General features: G+C 34.8%; 2 protein-coding genes across 3 annotated transcripts; one reads left to right on the forward strand and one right to left on the reverse strand.

The window, feature by feature from the left end:
- The first annotated feature begins 3769 nt into the window (after positions 1-3769).
- On the forward strand, positions 3770-18538 carry LOC131852608 (tetratricopeptide repeat protein 14 homolog). Of its 2 annotated transcripts, XM_059203297.1 has the most exons (19): positions 3770-3903; positions 4060-4366; positions 5954-6030; positions 6289-6411; positions 7674-7894; positions 9276-9416; positions 10152-10828; positions 11083-11318; positions 12378-12547; positions 13175-13327; positions 13625-13699; positions 14115-14300; positions 14481-14571; positions 14927-15073; positions 15745-15968; positions 16412-16591; positions 16925-17164; positions 17699-17821; positions 17987-18538. In XM_059203297.1, the coding sequence occupies exons 2-19, from the start codon at positions 4066-4068 to the stop codon at positions 18156-18158; spliced, it is 3537 nt and encodes a 1178-aa protein (XP_059059280.1). In that variant the 5' UTR covers positions 3770-3903; positions 4060-4065; the 3' UTR covers positions 18159-18538. The 2 variants fall into 2 exon arrangements, with proteins under 2 accessions (XP_059059280.1, XP_059059281.1); XM_059203298.1 differs by lacking the exons at positions 13625-13699; positions 14115-14300.
- A 1515-nt stretch (positions 18539-20053) lies between these two features.
- Positions 20054-22926, reverse strand: LOC131852642 (mannose-P-dolichol utilization defect 1 protein homolog). Its single transcript, XM_059203339.1, has 4 exons — positions 22651-22926; positions 22113-22311; positions 21370-21574; positions 20054-20377 (listed from the first exon to the last, which is right to left on the reverse strand). The coding sequence occupies exons 1-4, from the start codon at positions 22736-22738 to the stop codon at positions 20135-20137; spliced, it is 735 nt and encodes a 244-aa protein (XP_059059322.1). The 5' UTR covers positions 22739-22926; the 3' UTR covers positions 20054-20134.
- Between the last annotated feature and the right edge of the window lie 160 nt (positions 22927-23086).

A 23086-nucleotide genomic window follows, 5' to 3' on the forward strand; every position in this document is an offset into this window, starting at 1 on the left:
AATTTTACTTATAAATTGTCACATTATCATTTAAGAAGCGTTTGATTACTTTAGGAAAAGTGTTTATACTCTTAATTACATCTATATGGGGTGAGTAATAAAGTGGAATCAATTTATTAGACTAGACCTGCTGGTATGCAGTAACCATCGTCTATACATAAACAGCACTACGGATATCACGTTATCATGTGACGCCCTCAATATAGCTTGGTATGTGTTGCCAAACCGGTCTACATTTAGATGTCATGTCTCTTACCCTATAATTTCGCACCCTCATCTTACTGACTGAAATGGTTGAACATCGGTACCTACCTACACAGACGACTGCGTACAAAGTCTACCTCTAATATACGTACTTCCTATATACATATATACATACTTACTTGCTTATATATGTAGTTGCGTACTTATATACATTGTACTGAAAATAAATAAGTGTTGAGGAATAAAATAAGTTTTGCGGTCCACCATTGTGTGGAGGGCGTACCGACTAGTCCAAACAGTATTTCCATTGTGTCCGCCATTACCTAGCCCTCTTTCGTCCTTTGTATTCGCCTCTTCTATTGAAGTGAGACCTTCCCAATGACGCTTTATGGGCGCTTTGAAGTATTCAAGATATGGCCCGCTACATCTACATAATTCTGAAATATTACATTATGATTTTGTTAGTTTATTGTGATCGAATTACACGAGTCTTGGTTGAGGAAATCCATTCACATTAGCTATCCAGTGAATGAGTAGTTCCGCATAAACGAGTTCCGGAGTTCAATTATTAATTGAAATATTATGAAAATTTCTGTAAACTATCTTAATTGGATTAAAAAAGTAGATATGTAACTACTTGCTACCAAGTTTACAGGTGATACATGTTTAAACTAAATAGCAGCGGGTAATGGTAGACATATTATATACTTACACTAACGAATTGCCCAAACGTCGCACGGGTACCTTATAAAATTTGAATTTCTCTGTATTTTTATACTTTAATATGTATGTAGTATATATTTATTTATTATAACTTTAATGCACAAATACAAAAATAAATATATATATATAGATAGCTTTATTAAGAAGACGATCCAATTTATTTAATAGGTTCTCATTCATATCAGAGCAGCACACATCAGCATAATCAATAATGGGGAGCACGAGGGATTGAATCAGTAAGGTCTTAGTACTGCTAGGTAGGAAATTACAACAACCGTTAAACCGAGGTCCTTGACATGCGAGAAAAATAATATAGCCGTTTTATTGAATAGTACTGGGGAACCGTATTCATGTATATAGGTATATATAAACCTTCCTTTTGAAAAACTCCATGTATTATTGAAAATTGAATTGCAATCCGTTACTTAATTTAAAAGATTTGTCTAAGCGTACGCGACGACTTTGTTTTATACTGTGGACCTTTATTAAAAAGAAGATGCTACCAAATTTTTATTGATTATTATAGAGTAGGTATATCGCTAATAATTTACGATAATAACGTATTTTTATATTTCAGGTTTTCATTTCTTCAATAATAAAAATATACATTTCAATTAATATGATTACAAATTATTCACTGCATGTAAATACCTCTTTATTTGGGTACTAATAATGCTACAAATTATGTAGTGACTGGTCCCTTACAATACATATACTATGACCACAGTTATGACGGAAATGACAGCAGTTGTTTTTAAAGCCAAAACGTAAAAAGAAATATTTCGATTTATGAAGGAATTTTTTATTTGGAAAATATTCAAAACATTAAGAGCACTAAATTCCATCATAACATATATTCATCTAATACCATACCCTGTGGATAAGTAGGTAGCTTCCAATATATAGTCAAACTTAATACAACTCCGTCGAATAAAGATAACTTAATAAAATTATTTAACATAATATTTTTTTAATTCAATTCAATTCAATTTTAATGAATTTAAATTTCACTGGGTTTATTCTATAACGTTGAATCGCAGGTACACAGGTAGCGTCGTGCGTTCACAACAAACTATAAAAACTTAGACCTCTTAACACATAGAACTTTGTGAGTCCTCCTTTGCAAACATAATTTCTGACATGTATTTGAAATGTACCTATTTAAAAAGTACAATAAAGAATATATATATTATACATAAGAACATAATGAGCCGTTTAGATAGGGGTTTTCAGGCATAAAATTATATTACAAATTAGTCCTCCGGAATGACAATACATATAAGCGGAATCACTGGCGACATATGATAACGTGATTTCTACATTGATAGTCCGGTACCTATATAGGCGACGGTTATCATTTACCATCAGAAAGACTGTCAGTCTGTTTGTTAACATAAAAAATGTAGTGCATAGTCTTCATTTTGATACATCCTAGATACTTAGGGTTACATGGGCTACATACCCTGCCCTGCAAGGTACCTTTTTTTTAACATGGGGAAAACTCTCATGGAGATCCGTCCGTCTCAGGGGTGGACGGACGGGTACTGTGAGACTCCTACTCACCAAAAACTCCATGACATTCCTCCTCGCCGCCAAAGTGCCAGGATCAAGCTAATCAACCGCGACCCCAGCGGCGTTTGCCCGCAAGCGGGCCCTCCTCGACGCGTGGGGGAACTCTGCCCAGTTCCCCCGTCTGCGCCCACCGTGGGGAAGACGCACCGGAATACGTTGCGCCTCACCCTCGGCTCCTGTTGTGTGGACGGCAGACTTGAACCCCTGAGACTGCCGCCCACACACAGCCGCGCCCGCTCCGCAAGTGTCTCTACAAGAATAGAGTCATAGCAGAAGCGGGCCACCAACGCGACGCTTAACAGCCGGAACGAGCCCCACCTGGGACCTTTGCCCCAGCCTGGGTCGCCCCCCTTCGCCGGACTATCGGCCAACATGGGAGCACTAACCCGAAGGTATTACTACCCTCCCGCCCAGGGCGTACCAGAACCAAACCACTGCTCGGCCACCTTACCCCGCGGACGTATCTACGATAATGGGGGACCTCCCAATGGCTGGACATACGAGGAGGTTTTCCGACTCACGCCTCAGACCTGTAAGGTACCTAACCAAAACTATAAAAAAATATATTTAAGTACTGATTACGATGCTTAAGAAAGTTCATACTCGACAGTCCACAAAATGCGATCAAAACAAAACGATGTGAAGTGTTTTGAATAATACAAATTATACATAAAGATACAGAGTGTCATAGGGTGTAGCCGTTTTGTAGGAAACATTTATCGTAGTAAGACCGCAGGTACAGTTTGCTGGTTATATAATATTTTAGACTACTCCCCACTCTGAGCCCAGCCCAGAGTATTTTGTCATTCTTTAAATAACTTTTGGGGGAATATTTTGGATAATTCGCACGAAAATAGCAAATAAACGTGACTTGTAATTTGGATGGTTGTAGGTGGTGTTAACTTAGGAAATGCGAAGAGCATGCCCTATAGGGCTAACGGGCATTAGTAATTTACAATAACAGGTAATTTGGATGAGTTTAAGTGAAATAGAAGAAGTTTATTTGAGTGAAGTACTTTGCAGAGTTGCGAACTGTATGAGAGTCACTCGATCTTTTAACTACGTAATTTTTATGAAGTAGTTTTTCAGTGCAGTTATAATTTTGTATTATTTTTAGTAAATCTTGAAAATTTGCTACACCTAATCTATGTGAGTAAGTGTAGCAAATGTTAGTTCGAGAACGTCAATATTCACGAGGCATACAAACTGAATGTTGGCAACGCCTTTATACTAGGCGTATGAACCGAAATTTTAATGTTAGCAACCCTGTTATACCACACCGGCCGCCATTTGCAAATTGCAATTTATTCTTAATTCTTATGAAATATTTCAAATTGTATTAGTTCTTATTTTAAAGCTTTAGATTGATAATAAAGTTATAAATGTGTCAACTAATATAGTGTGGTAAGTATTTAAAAAAAATTGTGGTAGTTCCTCTAAATTTATCAGTTTTAACCCATACTTACATTCATCCATCATGGCGACAGTAATCAATTTACATTGATCTAATACTATTTTGTACTGGAAATAAATACAAAGTAAATTTGTTCTGTCATACAGAAAATTATGGAACCATCACTGGACGCGTCCTTAGTGGCGCAGTCCATCAATTATCATGGTCAGCAGTTGCAAAAAACGTGGGAGGCGGAACGCGGAGAAGAGGACTTGTCCAAGATTGGCGTGGGAGTGCTCGACTTTGCGGTGTACCAATCCAGGCACAAACACCTTACATTCCAAGATAGAGGAAAACGGTTAAAATTACATCAGTTTATAGCTAAAGAAGCTAATGCCTTGTTTGATGCATCTGTCTTAGAGGAAGCGCCGTCATCATCCAGCCTTGGAGCGGATGCACCCACACCAGAGGACAGTAAGTAATTTCAGTACTCGAATAAAATACTCTATGCTTAAAATAAAACTGTAGATCTATATAAATCTATATAAACCCTACTCTGATTTCACCTGAGTACTCGTGGATTATATTAAAATAACATATAGCCTCTCTTTGGTATAATGTGCCTTTCAATTAATTTCCCATATCTGTAAATTAATTCCGGAGTCTACTCTTGTCATATCAAAATCCCTGTTATCTTTAATATTAGTGTAACTTAATAATCTTATTAATAAATAACAGTGCAAAAAGCACATTACCATTACCAAAAATTGTGTGTGACAATAGAAGCCACTAACACTTGGTTCTGTCTGGTACCTCACCAAAGTTGAACTGTAAATAGTAGTCTGAGTGTGTACCTCAGTCTCAACTATGTCAGATAGTTTGATTTCTAAACTGTTATAGTTGTATGACGACAGTAGGCAATGAAATTACAGAATAAGAGCCATGACATCTTAGTGCTCTGGAATAGCAATGCATTCATGCTATACATGTATGTAGGTGATGATGTACTATAATGTATGTATTAGCTAAATATGTATATAGGCAATGGCTTTATCTAATGGATGATAATTGAATGTTGCACCCATCTGCGCTAACAGATTACGCTGGGAGTGCACCAGTGGAGGATGATAAGTTAAAAAGGAGGTCTGGTTAGATAAACATGACAAATTCACAAGGAATCAATGATGATGGTTTCTAGGGGAAACCACATATAGGTCAACCTGACATAGTATTGTGCTAGCATCATGATCATCAGTCCACTTTACAAACAATCCACTTTCCCCTCCCTATAGGCAATGGTTACTGCTTACTATAAAATGGGTGATCAGTTTCTTTGCCATTCCCATGATAATCTAGTGTAAAGTTAGATATTAATGTTGCTGATTAGGGTATTTATTTGCAAAGTCATTTAGTGATAATGTATGTTGATTATACATTCAATATGATCGCAACACCCTTGTGGCCACACTTCAGCATTAATGAATGTCATAAATAAAATTTGCACTTTAATACTGGCAGACATAGTTCCATTTCATAAGTCATGTCACTCGTAAAAAGAAATCAATGGTTCAGAATGACACTGACAAGAAGACATTAAGCAATGAAAGTTTGGTCACCTAGGTCCATAGGTGATCAAACTTACATTACTTAATGTCATCTTTTGAATATTATTAATTACTATTCGCCCTGGCTTTCCACAAGAGTCCATTTATTATATATATAAACCTTCCTCTTGAATCACTATCTGTTAAAAAAATCAACTCAAAATCTGTTGCATACTTTAACCTAAGCATTCATAGGGACAGACTCTATCAGCTACTTTGTTTTATACTATGTAATGAAGTATACATTGTTATTACACACTGAAGTTCAAATTTCTATTATTAATACTTCCTAAATGATCAATTTTTAACAGCATTTTGTGCTATTTTTATTTATAAATTTATGTTTTTTTATATATTGACAAATGCAGTAATATACAATGTATGTCTTATAGCTGCAATTATATTATTGAACATCTATTAAATAACAAAATTAAAACTTTTCTATGTTTTGTTGCAGATTTGTATGCATTGATGCCGCCATTCGAGACTTTTCTAAATGTAGATAAGGCAGCTCGACTAAGACACTTCTTTGATGTAAGTACTGTTTCATAATAACACTTTATAGTTTCCTTCTTTGATTCAATTCATCCTGTATGTAGTATAAATAAAGTATGTAGGTACTCTATATTATAACAGCACTAGTCAAGAATCTTGCTATGAGATCTCAGATAAAAATTGTAATCATTATAATTTTTTTACAATCATATCATAATACTATAATGATATTGCCCTAAATTGCAAGCAAGCAAAGCAATCTTTGATGTTAAATGCTAAGTTGTACATATTTTATAGAATGTGAAGACTGGAGAACTGATCATAGGGGCTGTGATCAATCGTACAGCATCGGGAATGATGCTGAAGGTGTTATGCACAGCCGGGCCTACATCTCGATATGTTGCAGATATTAATGTGAAGGTAATATATATTTCTTTCTGTTACTCACTAATATCTTTTAATGTTTCCTAAAATCAAGTCTTATTTTTTCACTGTGCCTCAATATTTTATTCATGTATGGTATAAGTAATTACCAATACTCTGATCTATTGTGATAACAGTATTACATGTACATAGCCAATGATTCTTATATATCTCTACTCTTTGTGGACACAATTATATAGCAATACCCTTTGATTGAAGATTGAAATATAAATTCATACACTTAATACTACTGTGATATGTGATGTAATTTCTTATATCTCATCCAATTCTGTCCATTTTATTTCAGATTGATTAACATAGCATTCCTTCTGCATGTCACGTTCTCTCTATACTAATATAATACATCTTTAATATTTTAACTCCAGAATTATATTTCCCATTTGCCTAAATAAGCAAAGTTATTAGTACAAAATTGTTACAATTTCATTTCTGCTTATTTTTTGTGTAACTGATGGCAAACAAGTTGACACCCCATCACATTGTAATGGTAGCGTCGTATGCATGAACAGGTAGCACAGATCGTGAGTGCTTTTTCATTCCGCAGACTAAGATTTTTTTCATTTTTTTTTGTACCCTATAATTCAAAATTTGACTATTCAAATCGCAACATCTTAAAGCAATTTGCTTGGCGTCTGAAAAAGCAGAGACAGAGACACAGGACAAGGAAACCCACAGACAACTTTGTACAAAGTTGTCTGTGAGTTTCCTTGTCCTGCTGGGTGTCCCTATCCCTACTTGGTTAAGCAGGATGAGTCGAATGCCATAGCCAACTATGCTAATAAAAAAATCCTTGTTACACAGCTTGGCGTGAATATGAATGCTAATTCTATATACTCTAGGCTTCCCTCAGATAAAACAGCACTTTGTTTATCTAATCATAAGTAAATTTAGCATCGTACCGTAATATACTCTTGAATCATTCTATATACCTAGTTGTTGATTTAATTAATAAATTATCTAATTCCTATAGTCTCGGTAGCAACGGCAATGTGCCAAGGCCCGATACATGACCCTCTTCGGCCCTACTTCATGTTGGTGGGCACCTGTGCCATTTCCCGAATGAATATGTATTATTCCTCTCATGTCAATTACGAACTAGTTTTTTTTATTTGCCAAACTATAACTGTTTTAATATTACAACTTTGTTTGTAATGCTACCAAATGATACACTCAATAATAATAATAAAAGTTAAAATAATATAAAGTTACATCAATAAAATATTTATCTTTTTTGACAGGCATTTTTACCTGTTGCAAATATCATACCAGCCGTGGACAAGAAAAATGTGTCAAGAAACTACCTGATGAATGACACTGTGTGCTGTGAAGTCATTGAAGTTATACCTGATACCGACAAAATGGTGTGCGGCATGAAGGGGGTCACACGGGGTCCTGATGACCCATCTCCAAAGCCTCCACTTGGACTCCTCAGCACAGACGACTTTCCACTCGTCTACAAGTATGTATAAACATAATTGGTCGCATTTAGTAATCACATTGTCCCCACGCTGTTTTTACAGGATTATTGGCGAATTGATTCACTATTCTGTGTTGTTTTTATGTATTTATTTAATTTATGTGTGAAGAGTTTTTTATAACTATAAAATCAGTGGTATTTGTTTGTCAAGAAGAGAAATGTTTGAAGGAAGATAATCTGAAACATTTGTACAAGCAAGACTGAATTTTTATCATAAAACAATAAGATGACCATGAGTAATTGGAACAATGAATATCATTTAATTGAATGGACATATTGACGTTTAATTGGCGCTGAACATTTATTTCAATGTAAAACTGATACGAGGAATACCCCTGTTTTTGTAGACTGTCTATGTGGTTGGTTTTTACACGGCTATTGTATAAATATTACGTACACTTGGGTAGGTATATATAAAACCGAAAATCGGGCTTTGATGTTTTCACTGGTTTCTGATCACTTTTCAGTACAAAATCACACTTCACCAAATATCTGAGAATTATTGCATGACATTATTTAGGAACTGATGATATACTGAGAATACACTTGGAATAAAAAGGATTCTATCATTAAACTACATTTTTGAAGATTACGTAAAGCATTAGATACTATTGAGGACGATCCAGAAATTGGTAGTTGACATTGTTTACATCTTTTTTTTATTAATATTAATAATAAGGTCAGTACAAATTTAGGGTCTCATTCTCATCTCTCTGTAACAGAAAATTGTAATTCTGTATTAAAGCTAATATTTAATATTCCAGCAATATGTCAGAGCATTATGATTGGACTTTTATAATGAGCATTTATTGGATGTTGGAGTTTTTATTTGTAATAAAAGGACTATCTACTGGCAATTATCAATTTAGCTGAAACTGTCTGAGATGCACAGAGATATCGCGGCCGTTTCCAGCGTTTTAAATAAGACTGGCTGATGTGCACCATGGATGCACTTCCCTCCACTATTTTAGGGTGTTCTTTTCTAGGTATAGCAACGCTTGCCAAGACCAGCGGGTCACATCTACCGCATTGTACTGTGACTAGCTGAGACATTTTGGTAATATTAATGTCACATAGTCGCGGAGGCATCACCTAATACATATACGATGTTCTATTTGTGTGTGAAAGAAATAAAATACAAGTAAAATAACATTTTTTGAACAGCTCCATTGGAACAGGTGAGGATACGTATGTGTGACATTAAAAAGACTTAATATATATAGGTTTAAAATGCTTGAAAGAATTCAATAAATCATAATTCGAAGATGTTACTATAAAATTGTAATGGAATTTCTTCATCATTAAAAGGACTGATTATTTACGAAAATGACCATGTACACTAATTTGTTACGTTTTCTCATAGGAAAACAGTGGATATGAAGGGAGAAAGTTACGAAGCCATTTTGGAGAAGAGCCCAGGCTTCAATAACCCCAACTGCGTCCAATATCTGTCTGAACTTCTTGGAATCTCCAACACGCACTGCACTAACTTTGTTTCGTTGAGGTATGTATTATTATGTCATTATAAAAGTGTACTGTACAAGTTATAATAATCATTGTGACGTTGTAACCACAAAATATTAATATAAATACATTGCCGACGTTCACTCACACAGTATGACTGAATGTATAGTGACTGAATGGTTGGATCTATTTAGATAAATGAGGTATTATAATAGCTATAGTATTGTTTCATATTAAACATTCTCTACTTACCATTACTACATTCTATATATATTGTTATGTAGAACGTAGTAAAGTGCATATCCTTTTAACGTTAATTAAGCAGTATTTTTTTTTCTCACATGGCTAGCAATGTAAGCGTAGTTGGGTTCAATCGGTATGACTTTCATCTTTGACCGCTGTAGACTTTTTACAAAGTGGTCTAGCTGTGTCATCTATTCCAGCAATAAAGGCACTTACTTTGTAAAATTATTGTGTTGAAGTGTGACATAAGGCGATAACATTACTGGCTATGGTGACATGACATCGTAGCCCTCTAGAATGGCAAAGCATGAACGGTACTACAGACTTCACATAGTAACATGCCAGTGATGCTATTCATGTATATAGGCCATGATTACGTCTAGATGGACTTAACTTACAAGCTGACTACTATTCTACCTATATATATTTTAAAATATACATGCCATTTTAAAATTTGTATGGGTAGAATACACTTCTTTCTACTTACATTTATAGTGCAATTTTGATTGTAATTCATCATTATTATTTACAGGGGAAGATTCGCATCAACAGAATATGCAGATGAACTTCGTCAAGCTCAAGCTAGCAAATGGGCGTTCCGTTCTGTCGCTGAAGGCATAGAGCATTTCAAGGCCGGAAGGCATTCCGAAGCATTTCAATGCTTAAACAAAGCCCTGAGTATCGATCCTAGAAATGTAGAAGGTCTCGTGGCCAGAGGCGCTCTGTATGCAAACAGCGGCACGTTCAAGAAAGCTATAGAGGACTTTGAAACGTCATTAAAACTAAACCCAAACCATGCTAATGCTAGGAAATACCTAGGAGAGACACTAGTTGCGTTAGGTCGGAGTTACGAAGATGAGAACAAGATAACTGAAGCCCAGAAGGCTTATGAGGATTGTCTGGCAATTATACCATTCCATGAAGAAGCACAAAATTCTCTGGATTTCCTTAAGAGCAAAACATCAACCACCAAACCTTTGATAGAGCCAGCTGAATTGTTATTGCCTGGTCTCACTGGTGCGAAATCATTTGAGATGAAGGAAACACTTAAACAGCTCTTAAATCTGACAGAGAAAAAGGAGAAGAAGAAAAAAAAGAAAAAAGGTAAAGGTAAAAAGAAGAGATCAAGTAGTTCCTCTTCTTCATCCAGTGATTCGTCCAGCTCCAGTTCATCTTCTGATTCATCCTCATCATCATCTGAGACAACTGGTAAGAATAACCTTATTATATATTATTTCTTTTTTTATTTTTAGAATAATAATAATAATAAATACTAAATTATTTATTTAGCTCTTTTTATGTCACAATACCAATATTATAATATGTCATATATCTTATACTTTTACACAAATTACTATAATTAATTAACTAAGATTCAAACAAAAAATACATAGTATTAGTCATATAAAATATACTGTAACCGAACTTTGGGTACTATATCAATTATGTGTATTTGAACATAGATTCTGAAGGACCCAACCGCAAGAAGAAACGGCGCTCGCAATCCAACAACAAACGTCAACGCTCTCTATCGCCACTCAGCAAGCGTATGGCAATGCTGGGCGACTCCGACTCAGCATCACGTACCCACAACTCGCAATTTAACCACCCATACGGTTACCAGCCGCCTCCGCCTCCTGCTGAGGAGGCAAATAACGTGCCTGTTCGGTCGCAAGCCGACATCGACTACGAACTTAAGGTAATATACACATACAGACATGTAGGCTGTACACGATATTTCATTGTCAGATAATTAGATATGTATTTATGTATGGTTTATATATACATAAACATGTGTAGCTATTCATTCATACTTTTGTATATATGTATTATATAATTTATTTGTATTTGCACTACCAACAATTATTCTCTGCCCTTGGTTGAATGGTAAATAATACCGCATGATGCTAAGTCCGCCATATGTACTTTGAAATTATGTGTATTAAAGTTATATAGATAAATTAATAATATTTCTATTAATTTCAAATAGCAATGTGAGATACTATTATTATATAAACTAATTCACTCGTATTTACGTAAATGGAAATAGCCAACTTAAATTTCAATATTTTATAATATAATTTAAAAATGGATCATAATTGGTTGGTTGCAGACAATAACAATACCGTACGGTAATTTTTAGATAAAATTATATAACTACATCGTATCATGTTCATCATTCATCTAGATTACACGCTGATCAATAGAATTGAAGTAGTCACATAATCACTCTCTACTGCTTCTACTTAATGTTGCTCTAGACGATTTATCTATTGACAAGGTTTAGAAAATCTACATAAGGAATACTAGTACAAAATTTCAGATTATAGCAGTAGTTTGTACTGTCTATTAAAATCAGTAAGTAGTTGAACAATTTATTCAAATATTTTATAATTTAACTGGAATGGGAATCTAGTTGACTTCCTACCTTTTGGTAATTATTAACCGTCACTTATAAAGCTGAACAGCGTCACGATCATTATCTCATCATGGCATGGTTGGTGGCATCATTTATGTTCTGTAATTTGCAAGCAATCTGTTTGAAAGGCGAGACAGAGGATACCTCTGTCTCCACTGTCTGTACTCCACTCAAATGGAATATAAAGTATTCCTGTAAAAGCTGAAGTATGTTAAACAAATTTTAAGGATGTGCCTATTTTATGAAAGGTATATATAAGTAAGCAACAAACTATTGTATATTAAAATAATACCAAGCTCTGAATCTTGTTATCTCATCCTATAATCAATATTATATCAGGTACGGAAATTCCTGGAGATGACCAAAGAAGACTCGGACTATGAAGACAAAGTGCGCAACTTCTTAGAGGAAACTGCTCAATACAAGCGCAACCGCAAGATGCAAGAGTTAGGACAGCAACCGCAACCAGGCGCCGAACATGAAAAGAAAAAGAAGAAGAAGAAAGACAAGTCTGTATCAATCCAAATTTCATTTATAGTTACGTTATAACGAAGCTCTACCCTCATCTGTTATTCAACAACATTAATATGCAGGTTTATAAATCACATATTACTCTTCACACAATCATGTGCGCGTGTGGGCGATAATGGTGTCAAAGTATATGATACATTTTTTTTTACTTACTCATTTATTGTATCTTAACATGTAACATCTATCCAGGATTTAGCCGGTAACCATTGTACGATTTATAAATCTACCTAACATATAAATGTTCTTATTATCAAATAACAGGTGAGTACATTTCTCTCTTACACTATCTATTAGTAGTGTGATATTTTATTATAATTTGTATCAATACTTCTTTATATTCCAATAGAATTGAATTAATAGTTTTTTAAAAATGTTATTTAACAGACAATGCTAACATTGTACAAAAATAATGCTAGAAATGTGGATTACAGTGCATAACAATATATAATAAAAACTATGTCCTTAGTAGTATTTACTGCAAATAACTCTAGCTATTAATCTTGTATCTAAAGGAATTCTTTAAAAAAAAGGTGGGCTGTCAATTCTTTGGGCCCTTCCATAGAATACATAAAAATGATTGAAGTAATTGTTATTGAATTATACAGAAAAAAGAAAAAGGAGTCCAAACGAAAGCGGAAAGAACAAGAAAGAGAAGAAAAACGCAAAGCTAAGATGGCACGTTCAGCGGCCAACAATTCTGAATACAATCTTCGTGAATTGGACAATATAGGAGACAAGAAACTAAGAGATGCTATTAGGTAAAAATACAAAATAATTTTATTACAATATTTGATTAAATTTCTTGTAATTAGTTACAGACTTGAATTATTTCAATTATATTTAGATATGCAACCACTATACACGTGCTAGGAAACTGAGAACAAGAAATTTATTTACAAATCAATAAAATAAAGCTTCATAAAGTCACAGCAGCAATGAATCATATATAAACTTCACATAGTATATACATTACAACTTCATAAATTATAGTATGTACATATTAAAATGTCACGTTACAAATGGAAATGGTTAGAAACCAAATATTTATTTCACAGAAAAGAACTGAAAGGGAAATCAAAGAGAGATCTGAGTTCAGAAGGGGAATATGACAGAAAACATGGTGACAAAAGGTATTGTCTTTTATCTAAATGTTTAGTTTGTAATCTACAAGAGTGGTGAATTATGGTTCCTTATGTTATACAACTTAATATATATCACAAGTAGTGTTATAGTGCAGGTTAGCTGTCAGTATGCGTTAACTTATTTTGATTTATGAACTACATGATAATAACGTATAGAGAAGTTTCTTCCTTTTCATATATATCATATCTTAAAACTGTGAGTTATGATTAAATTATTAAACTTAATATTATATATTAATTTTCACATTTTGTGTCTCTGCATTCTATGTTTATTTGTATGTTATATATTTATATGTTTTACATTAGGCCCTCATGGGGCGGACAGGATGGTAAACATTTATTTGTATAAGTTTTTTCAATAACATTAAATTAATAATGAATATACTGAAAATATTCACTGCAGGATAATGGACGAGATGCACGGTCTAGAAGAGTTGGAGTCAAAACTAAGCGCCTACCACGTTATGGTGGAAAAGGAGGTATTGGGCAAGCGCGATGGACGAGGGTCAGTCAGTCCAATTGACCAGGCGCCGCCGCCACCGCTCGAGAAACCCAAGTGGAAGATGTCTATGAGTGCGGTCAAAGACTCGTGAGTTATTAAAATATAAAGCACCTACGAATGAGACTGTGTATATATGTATATATAATAACTGTAAACAAAACAATACTAATATCATTTCACTCGCATATTGTTCATTGCTGTCTGACTTAGACATAGCTTATTATTCTTTCTTTATTTTAGGATATTAATTATATTTTTATTGACCAGGGTTAAGAAGAAGGAAGCCTCAGTTCCTAAAGGTTATAAAGAGCGTTATGCTTTTGATGACAGCTCTGATGATTCACAGGAGGTTACTAAGGTATGAATTTTTTTGTATTTTTTTATATAGTTGGAATAGCAAAGAAGTTCATTACCCACCCAACTGATGGTAAGCGTTAACCATTGCATATGAAGCACTATGAACATCAATTGTCATCAATTATCATCTGACACTAGTATTATCACTAGTGTGTTGTCATTAGAATAATTATGCCTTTTATTCTGTAATTTCGCTGCCTAATCGCATTCATACGAAACACAGCTAACTGCACTACACAAAATAATCTGTTTTGCTGTTAAAATGGGTGAGATAAGAATACATTTTACAAAATCTACCTAGGGTAAAAGTGCCGAAACAAGGTGATCTATTAATACCTTGTAATATTTGTATGCAGCCGTCTCCTTCGAGCGGTGATAAGAATGTGTCTGTACGCCGCGCGATGGCCATGAAGGAACCACCGCCGCTGCCGTCCGCGCCGCCGCCGCCCAGGAAGTCGAGGGAACCCGACCCGCCAGGCACGGAACCTTCTCCACACCCGCCGGTACACACACTATACTAAGTTCTACTTAAGTGCAAACAGCAGGCGCATACAGTAACTGACACTATTAGTCAAACATTGCCAAGAATGGGCCACGTCTGATTGACCTGCAGTAGTAACCATAAAATGGATATGAAAGTCGATATTGTTAGCAATGGAAATACTGCTTTTTTTTTATACCACGTAGGTGGCAAACATGCATACGGCCCATCTGATGGTAATAAACGGTCACTGTAGCCTATGGACGCCTGAAACACCTGGGGTGTCACATGCGCGTTGCGACCCTTAAAAAACCTTAATATACCCTTCTTGAAAAACCCCATGCTGTAGTCTCTCGAGAAAATCTCGACAGGTAGTTCATTCCACAATCTAAGTGTAATTAATGTCTAAAAACTGCTAATATCAGGCTCCACTCTCTATTAACAATCATGATATTGTGATCACGCTTGCACTAATAGTATACGCTAGCGCGATACCAGTGGAGAATGATGAAATCGATCAAATAAAATTTCATACTCCTTGCGCTCAAATTTCGTAAAAAGGGATACAATATTTCTGCTTCACATAGTAATAGACAACTAAGTGTTCAGGAAAGAATGTGTCGTTTAGGTTATCAATTACTAACGATCGTCTCAATTCATATTCGGTAGCATAATCATATATGTGATATACAGGTTCGGAAGGGCAACATAGTGCTCGACAAGTTCGGCTCGTTCCGCCTGGCGCAGGAGGGCGAGACGCCCGTGTCTGTGGGCGAAGGTCGGCCCGAGCAGTTCGTGACGCGGATCAAGCCTCCCACGCCGGCCACGCGGCGGCCTCGCTCGCCGCCGTCGCCGCGCCGCCGCTCCACCGACGACTCGGAGGACGACCGACGCTCGCCCAAGCGGTCGCGTAGCCGGTCAGTATTCTTATAAACAAGTTTTTATCCTCATACATTTATTTTATAGGAATAATATCCCCGGATAATTAATATAACGCCTTCTAGGCAGAAGGTAAGAGGAGCTTGTGCTATGTGTACTAGAGAGCTGATATAGATTCATAGTAAATATACAGAGCGATTCGAAAACTTTTAATTGTCACATATGATTGTATCGTGCGAGGAATAGTGGTGTGCTAAACCGCTTGACCACCGAGGCCGTCGAGTTATCTATTTATCTTTAATTTCTAGAGGTGCGCCTGCGTAATGTGTAATAACACATTACCTTGTTGATTTTAAACTTCAAATTTTTTGTGTCAATTGATTGATTAATAATCTTTTTTGTCCTAAAATTGTTTATTAAATATACCCACTACCGAATTTGAAAGTAATAACAAAATATGAGTAATACGTGTTGTTTGCAGATCTCGGCCCCGAAAGTACCGTTCACGTTCAGGCTCGGCCTCCCGCTCGGGCTCCAGCGCCAGCGGCTCGGTGTCTCGACGTCGCCGCTCGGGATCGCCGCGATCTCGCTCACGATCAGATGCCAGCCGCTCGTACTACTCGCGCAGTCGCTCACGCTCTCGCTCCGGCTCCAGAGAAAGGTACAGTTATGAAAATAATGTAGTTGGTAATCCAATAGGAAAATTTTGATAAATCATCTCGAAAAAATGCCCTAATGAATACAGAACAACAAACAACAACAGCAATATTAAAAGGTCGTGTTATTTAACACACACTTGTTTAAAATGATTGAGATATAAAAATCTAATATGTTTCTACAATAAGAATAAATGATTACGCTCGGACAGATGTTGGTCAATTGTGTGGGTTGACATCCTCAGACAGAAACTTACACCAAATATTTCCTTTAGGTGATCGAACAAAACTAGAAATGTCGACAGCTAATTTCCACTAAAACCGGCTTGTAACGACAGATTCCGTTCGCGTTTCAACCGGCGTGGCAACTGGCGCGGGCGTGGCGGCTTCGAACGCGGCACGTACTACCGGCCCCGGTTCCACACGTACAACGGCGGCGGCCGCGGCCGTGGTCGCGGAGGAGACTTCCGCCGCGACGACGGGCGACGCTTCCAGCACGAGTGGCGCGACAACCGCTCCCGTGGAGGACGACCGTTCCGTCCGCGACGGGGCGGCGGCGGCCGAGGGAGACCATTCAGGTACAATAACCATATTTTTGCCGAAAGAGTAAGAAAATTAAATACTATTCAACAAATGTATCCAAATTTCTCTTTTATATGAAGGTATTGACAACGTTTATCAAAATAAAAATAGATACAATGAAATACCATCCTAATTATCCTAGATAAATGGGGGAGCTCCAAAGCACACACGCACACCTTTCAGCAATGGTATTTCCGAACCAATACGATATTGAAACCTTAAAAAGAAAGCTTATTCCTTCTTAAAAGGACGGCAATGCACTTACAATTGCGGGTGTTGCGGGTGCTCATGGGCGGTGGTAATCACTTACCATCAGGTGAACCTCAAGCTCGTTTATGCCCTGTCCTATAAAAATTTCATAAATTTGCTGATCAAAGTATCGATATTTGGTAATATAATAAACTATGTAAATGTATTATGTGCATCCTCATTTTTATTTGACTAAAATAGGAAACATACAAATCGCCCATTACTAATGACCCAATTTTTAAATTGCGAGACAATAAGTGTAACTTTGTTTGTTTGTACAGAGGTGGAGGATTCCGCGACTTCCGTGACCGACGTGGCGGACGGTACTCGCGCTCGCGCAGCCCAGACCGCACCAGACGCTCCAGGTCGTACAGTCCGGAGAGACGCGAAAAAGACAGAGATAGGTCAGTATCTTCAAATCTTAAATGTATTGCCATCATTAATATTTCAATTAAATACTCTATTTACCTAAAATTTAGATATGTTATTGTTGTGTTCAGCACAACGCCGATTATTTTAAAATTCCTACTGTAAAATTTGTTTAAAAAATGGCCACTTATTTATTTTAGCTACTCCCGTTACTCTGGACGGGACAGCCATCGCAGTGAAGGAGAATATGAAGAAGAAAGGTTTGTGGATAGAAAGGAATATGACGGAAAGTGGGCAGATGGTAATGAACCAGAGAGGCCTCCAGCAGAGGAGAAAGCCCCAGAACAACAGCAACCCCCTAAAGACCAATAGGGATAAAAAGCCACCTATTTGTTTGTTTAAAGAGTGTACTAGATGTAAGTGTTTAGGGCTATAAAATAATTGAGTGCAGTGAATTCAAGCACATTAATTAGTATCTTCTAGATGTAAATAGTTATATTTCTCACATTTGATTATCTTCAAATTAATTTCCCAATTGTATTTGCCATAAGCAATGATATTTTGTTTATACATTATTCTATGTAATTAATATTACGCTTTAAAATCATATTTGTTGCAGTAATAGCTATTATTCATTCCAATCCGAAATAATTGGTAACCAAACATTAACCAAATCTTAGTAATTATTTTGTTATTTGCTAACTAGCTATATATAAAAAAGACCTAAACCTGTATTACAAAAATAAACTAAATTTAATCAAATTGTCTATTTATTTCCAACAATTCAAATTCCAAACCCTTACCATATTGTCCTTGTGAGTAATGTACCATATCTGATTGACCACGCGTTCTCTAGGGAAACCATTGTGGTTAATTCATCACGATAGTCTTAACTCTATACCATTGCAGGTGAATACACCGTGCCGGTATCCATTGTCCGCAATTACTCTTTACAGCTTCATCGGACAAAAAAGGGGTGGCATTCCAAACTAGCGGAACCTTCTTTTGGCACAGCTCTAAACCAACTTCTGCCGAACGGACAGCATGGTGGGTGCAGCATCATACCATTACTATCCACGTGTAATGTTTTGCGTGATTTTGACAAACATCCACTGAGAAATGTGTCAAAATTCATTCGTTCCAATGTTTTCAACCAAACCAAAGTGATAACATGTATGTATATGAAATCATCGCTATTCACTATATCCAAAAGTAACCTGAATCTAAGGATGACGCAGGTGGAATAGTTACAACGCGAGCTTCAAAGCGTTTGGGTCCGCATTAACATGATTCATGAAGGGTCTTCCTTCAAGAATCATGTTACTAACCGAAGCGACCGGCGCTACCATAGTAGATTGCGGTCATCAGTGCCGTGAGCACGACATATATTTATATATTGTTACATAGCTATGTCAGACAAGATACATATTTGTGATATGGGCCTTTAGTAACCTGAAATAAATAAATTAAAGTAATAGTGATTACTTTCTACAACTGTAAAAATAATTACTAAATTAGTCGCCATTTATAGCTATCTGTTTTCATATGTAGATAAATTCATTTCGGCTTTGTATATTATAATTATTATTATTTGATACTCACAGGTAACCTTACAATATGTATTATGTTTAAACTTTCAAGGTATTCCGTGTGAAAGTGAAGTGTGAACTAGTTCGAAATCTGTACTTCAGTCTTTCTGTAGGACCTTACAGTACTATATTATATATCTTAAAAATTATTAATATATCGGTTTATGACTTAGTTATACAATTTTATCTTGATATCACAGATAACATAATATTACTATATGTATTTGTGTGCGTGCATGTGAGAGGGTGTGTAAAGAATTTAAATACTACAGAAAATTTATTGTCCACAACAAAATAATAACTTAAATATGTAAAATTTGAATAATATATATTATATTGAATAATATAAAATGAATATATTACATACATGCTTCGTAATGCCTGGAGCAAGCAATATAGTGACACGTCAAGATATCTGATAGGATATACAGAGTTAGATTATTCAGACACAGTTATATTCAGTAGTAGTGCTGCAGTTTATGATAATGGCAATGAGTGCAATATTTCATCTAGTATATTATATACCACATGCCTCCGGGGTTTTGTCAGAATTAAGGAAGATACATATACTACACTTCAATTTATAGTCAACTCTTTTATTACCTATGTCCAACAGATTTCATTACTGTTCTATGAATTTAATTATATAGAAATTGCAGGCAAGAATGGGTGGAAATAACAAAGATCTTATTAAATTACAACCTCTTTTATTCATGATATTTTATAATTACATTTGTTCTAAAGTATTCAAGCATTATTTTATGAACGCTTCTTTTTCTTATTTTTGCTTGTTTTGTCTGCATTCCAATACCAAAGCAGTTGCAACACCAATGCAGCATTGGCAAAGGTTGATACACTGTATGTGAGAATAATAATAAAGTCACCAGTTTCTTGAATGGAAGTGAAAATACGAGCCACACTGCCACCAAATAGGAGAAAACAGGTGACAGCAGATAATTGACCTGTGCTACCGTTTTTGTAGTTTGTAATAACTTGGATAGCCTGAAAACAAATAAGACTATTTATTACATTCTGTATATCATCTACTGCAGATGACCATTACAGTGGAATAATAATTTTAAAAAAATTATCTTGAATTCTCATGATAAGCTAAGAAATATGATTTCTCTCAAATCTATGAAATGTCAATTGACTTATGTGTTATGGGTCTATAATCCAACCAAGAATGAAAACCATAACCAGAGTCTACTCTGCGGGGAAAAAAATTGTCTATTTTAATGAAATTTTTATATTTTCAGGATGTCTTGATATTCTAAATTGAAGAATTCGTTAACGATAATATTTTTTTTTTATAGAAAAACTTTAAATCTATAGCACTGACAATATTATCTGATTACATTAATAATGAGTGCGTAGCGACTTCTATGTTGATTATAGCATGCCTCTTGTTATACTGTAATTATATAAATAATTACAGTATAACAAAAAAAAAAAACATCGCTAAAAAAACATCTATTAAAAAGAGCAACACACAAGTTTCTTGCTCATTCTTCTTGTGATGAATCTGCATTCCGAATGAGTGGTAGAATCAAAATATGACTATTCAAAAGTGCTTGTAATGATTTTATTTGAATAAAGATTATTTCTATTTCTATTTTTTAGTTACAATAGTTGTCTATTCTTACATAAAAGTAAACTTGTCAATTCTCTAAATGAAAGGACTTTGGATTTTAATAAAAAAAATAACTTCAAGGTAAACTACCTTTTTCACTTGTTATTATTGAATTGCTCTGTTTTGTATATGTTACTACTGTTGTACTGTGTCACTATTATTATTAAAATAAATATACCTATGATAGGCAAGGAAATACAAAATGGGAATGTATAGTATGGCCCTTTGGACTAAATTATGAATCTAATTTAATTAAACCTATATATCTTGCTGCTTTAATGCTTATAAACTTCCCACTGTTTAATATTTGTGATACCTTAGTAACTAAATTTGTAATTTATTTAATAAAATGCAATAATACCTTTGCTATTAATATAATAGGTACAGTTGCAGCTTGCATTGACCACAGAATATCTGTAGGTGTAAAACCACTGACTAGAGCTGAAACAAGTCCCACATATGTTGCTAAGAACACCGCAGCCCTCCCTGCTCCACCTCCATAATGTAAAACTAGAGCTGCTATTATTGCTGTTTGTATAGCTAGAAAAGTTCCTTCACCCCATGCACTGAAAAAAAAATTTCTTTAGAAACAGATTAATTGATAAGATGTTTATATTAGAGTAAACATAACAGAAGATTGATAGGTAAAGTGAGATTGAATGGTGCCCTCTGGAGCCCACAGCATATTAATCAAGTACCATTACTTTATCTCAAAATTTTTATGTAGTTTCTTCATTGTGTTTTATTAATTTTATTAATCTTAACAATTTATATTCTGTTGAATTACATTTTAATACATTGTACAAATTATAATTTATTAATGAACTGTCCTATTTTTTTATAAATAAATAAAAACATATTATGGAAAGCAAAATGTCAATGTATAACTAGGAATAATAAATTAAAAAATGTCCATTATACTGATTTCATAAATTGTATAGTGAAAAACACACTAATGTTAAATGTTAAATATAATGTTTTTGTAAGTTATGTGTCTAATAACCATCCGAGGGTCCTGTGCCCATGCAATTTTGCCCAATATGCCTCAAAAACATTTCCTGACAAGTTTTTATTAATATCATAATAAAAGTAAAACATAATCACCTGAATGGGAAACTCATAACATAACTGTATGCAAAGTTTGCAGTAATTGCAAACAGTTCTAAACAAACACCATAAAAGTTGATCCCCTTGGCACTTTTACTATTTAGAATTTTTAAGATTTGTGGCACTTTGACCAATATTGATCCAGCAATGATACCAATGCCCAGTCCTTTACTCAGTGTAGCTTTAAAACATGGTACTGAAATAAATTAGAGTTGCAAATAAGAAAGTATAAAAAAGTACTTTCCAGTACAATGGTATTTAAGATAGGAGATATTGGTAGTCTTTTATAAACAGTATATCCAAACATCAATATATAGTTATTCTATGAATTTTATATTATAAATACGAGACTATCGGTTCGTATGTTTAATTCTATTATTATTGTTTCTTATTAATTATCTATTTAATTAAGAACAACGATTATAAATATATTATTAAATCTGACGTGTAGATTATATCACTATGACGGACGTAGACAAGATATTGTCCCAAAAAAAGCTGATAATTGCTGGTATTTAATGAGTGTCATAATTACCATCGAGAAAGTTAAACTTAGTAAAATATTCTTCGTAACATTCAGGAGAGAATATTGAAGATATTACGCCTTTTAAAATGTCACCCATTGTATCACTTTATTTTGTATTAATGCTTTAAATGTCTTTTTTTTACAATAAAAAATAATTAGCCAATAGGTTACTCAATTGTAAAATAAATTAATAGATTAGATTAGATATGCAGTATTTGACAGCATGTATACAATACATACATATTATGTTTATTATATATTGCTGATGTGTACCGCAAACCTAGGCTTGTGTAATTCGCGAAAGAACTAGTTCCTGGTCGACTTGGTCTTCTAAAGAGTGTTAGATCCCCAAATCCCTGACTTTAAACCTCTTATTAAATGCTGGTGTTCTTATTATATACTATATGCTATATTTGTGGGTTTATTGTAATCTTGTTTGGTTTTT

Source organism: Achroia grisella, unplaced genomic scaffold (assembly GCF_030625045.1).
Source record: "Achroia grisella isolate CSIRO2021 unplaced genomic scaffold, CSIRO_AGI_Agris_v1 utg856, whole genome shotgun sequence".
NCBI lineage: Eukaryota > Metazoa > Arthropoda > Insecta > Lepidoptera > Pyralidae > Achroia > Achroia grisella.

Excerpts from the sequence above, each read along its gene's own strand:
- LOC131852608 (XM_059203297.1), top strand. The coding sequence starts at position 4,066 with ATGGAACCATCACTGGACGCGTCCTTAGTGGCGCAGTCCATCAATTAT. Across the intron at positions 7,895-9,275 it reads GACTTTCCACTCGTCTACAA|GAAAACAGTGGATATGAAGG; the intron begins GTATGTATAAAC and ends GTTTTCTCATAG. Across the intron at positions 15,969-16,411 it reads CCCAAGCGGTCGCGTAGCCG|ATCTCGGCCCCGAAAGTACC; the intron begins GTCAGTATTCTT and ends TGTTGTTTGCAG.
- LOC131852642 (XM_059203339.1), bottom strand. The coding sequence starts at position 22,738 with ATGGGTGACATTTTAAAAGGCGTAATATCTTCAATATTCTCTCCTGAA. Across the intron at positions 22,312-22,650 it reads TAAGTTTAACTTTCTCGATG|TACCATGTTTTAAAGCTACA; the intron begins GTAATTATGACA and ends AATTTATTTCAG. Across the intron at positions 20,378-21,369 it reads CTATTATATTAATAGCAAAG|GCTATCCAAGTTATTACAAA; the intron begins GTATTATTGCAT and ends ATTTGTTTTCAG.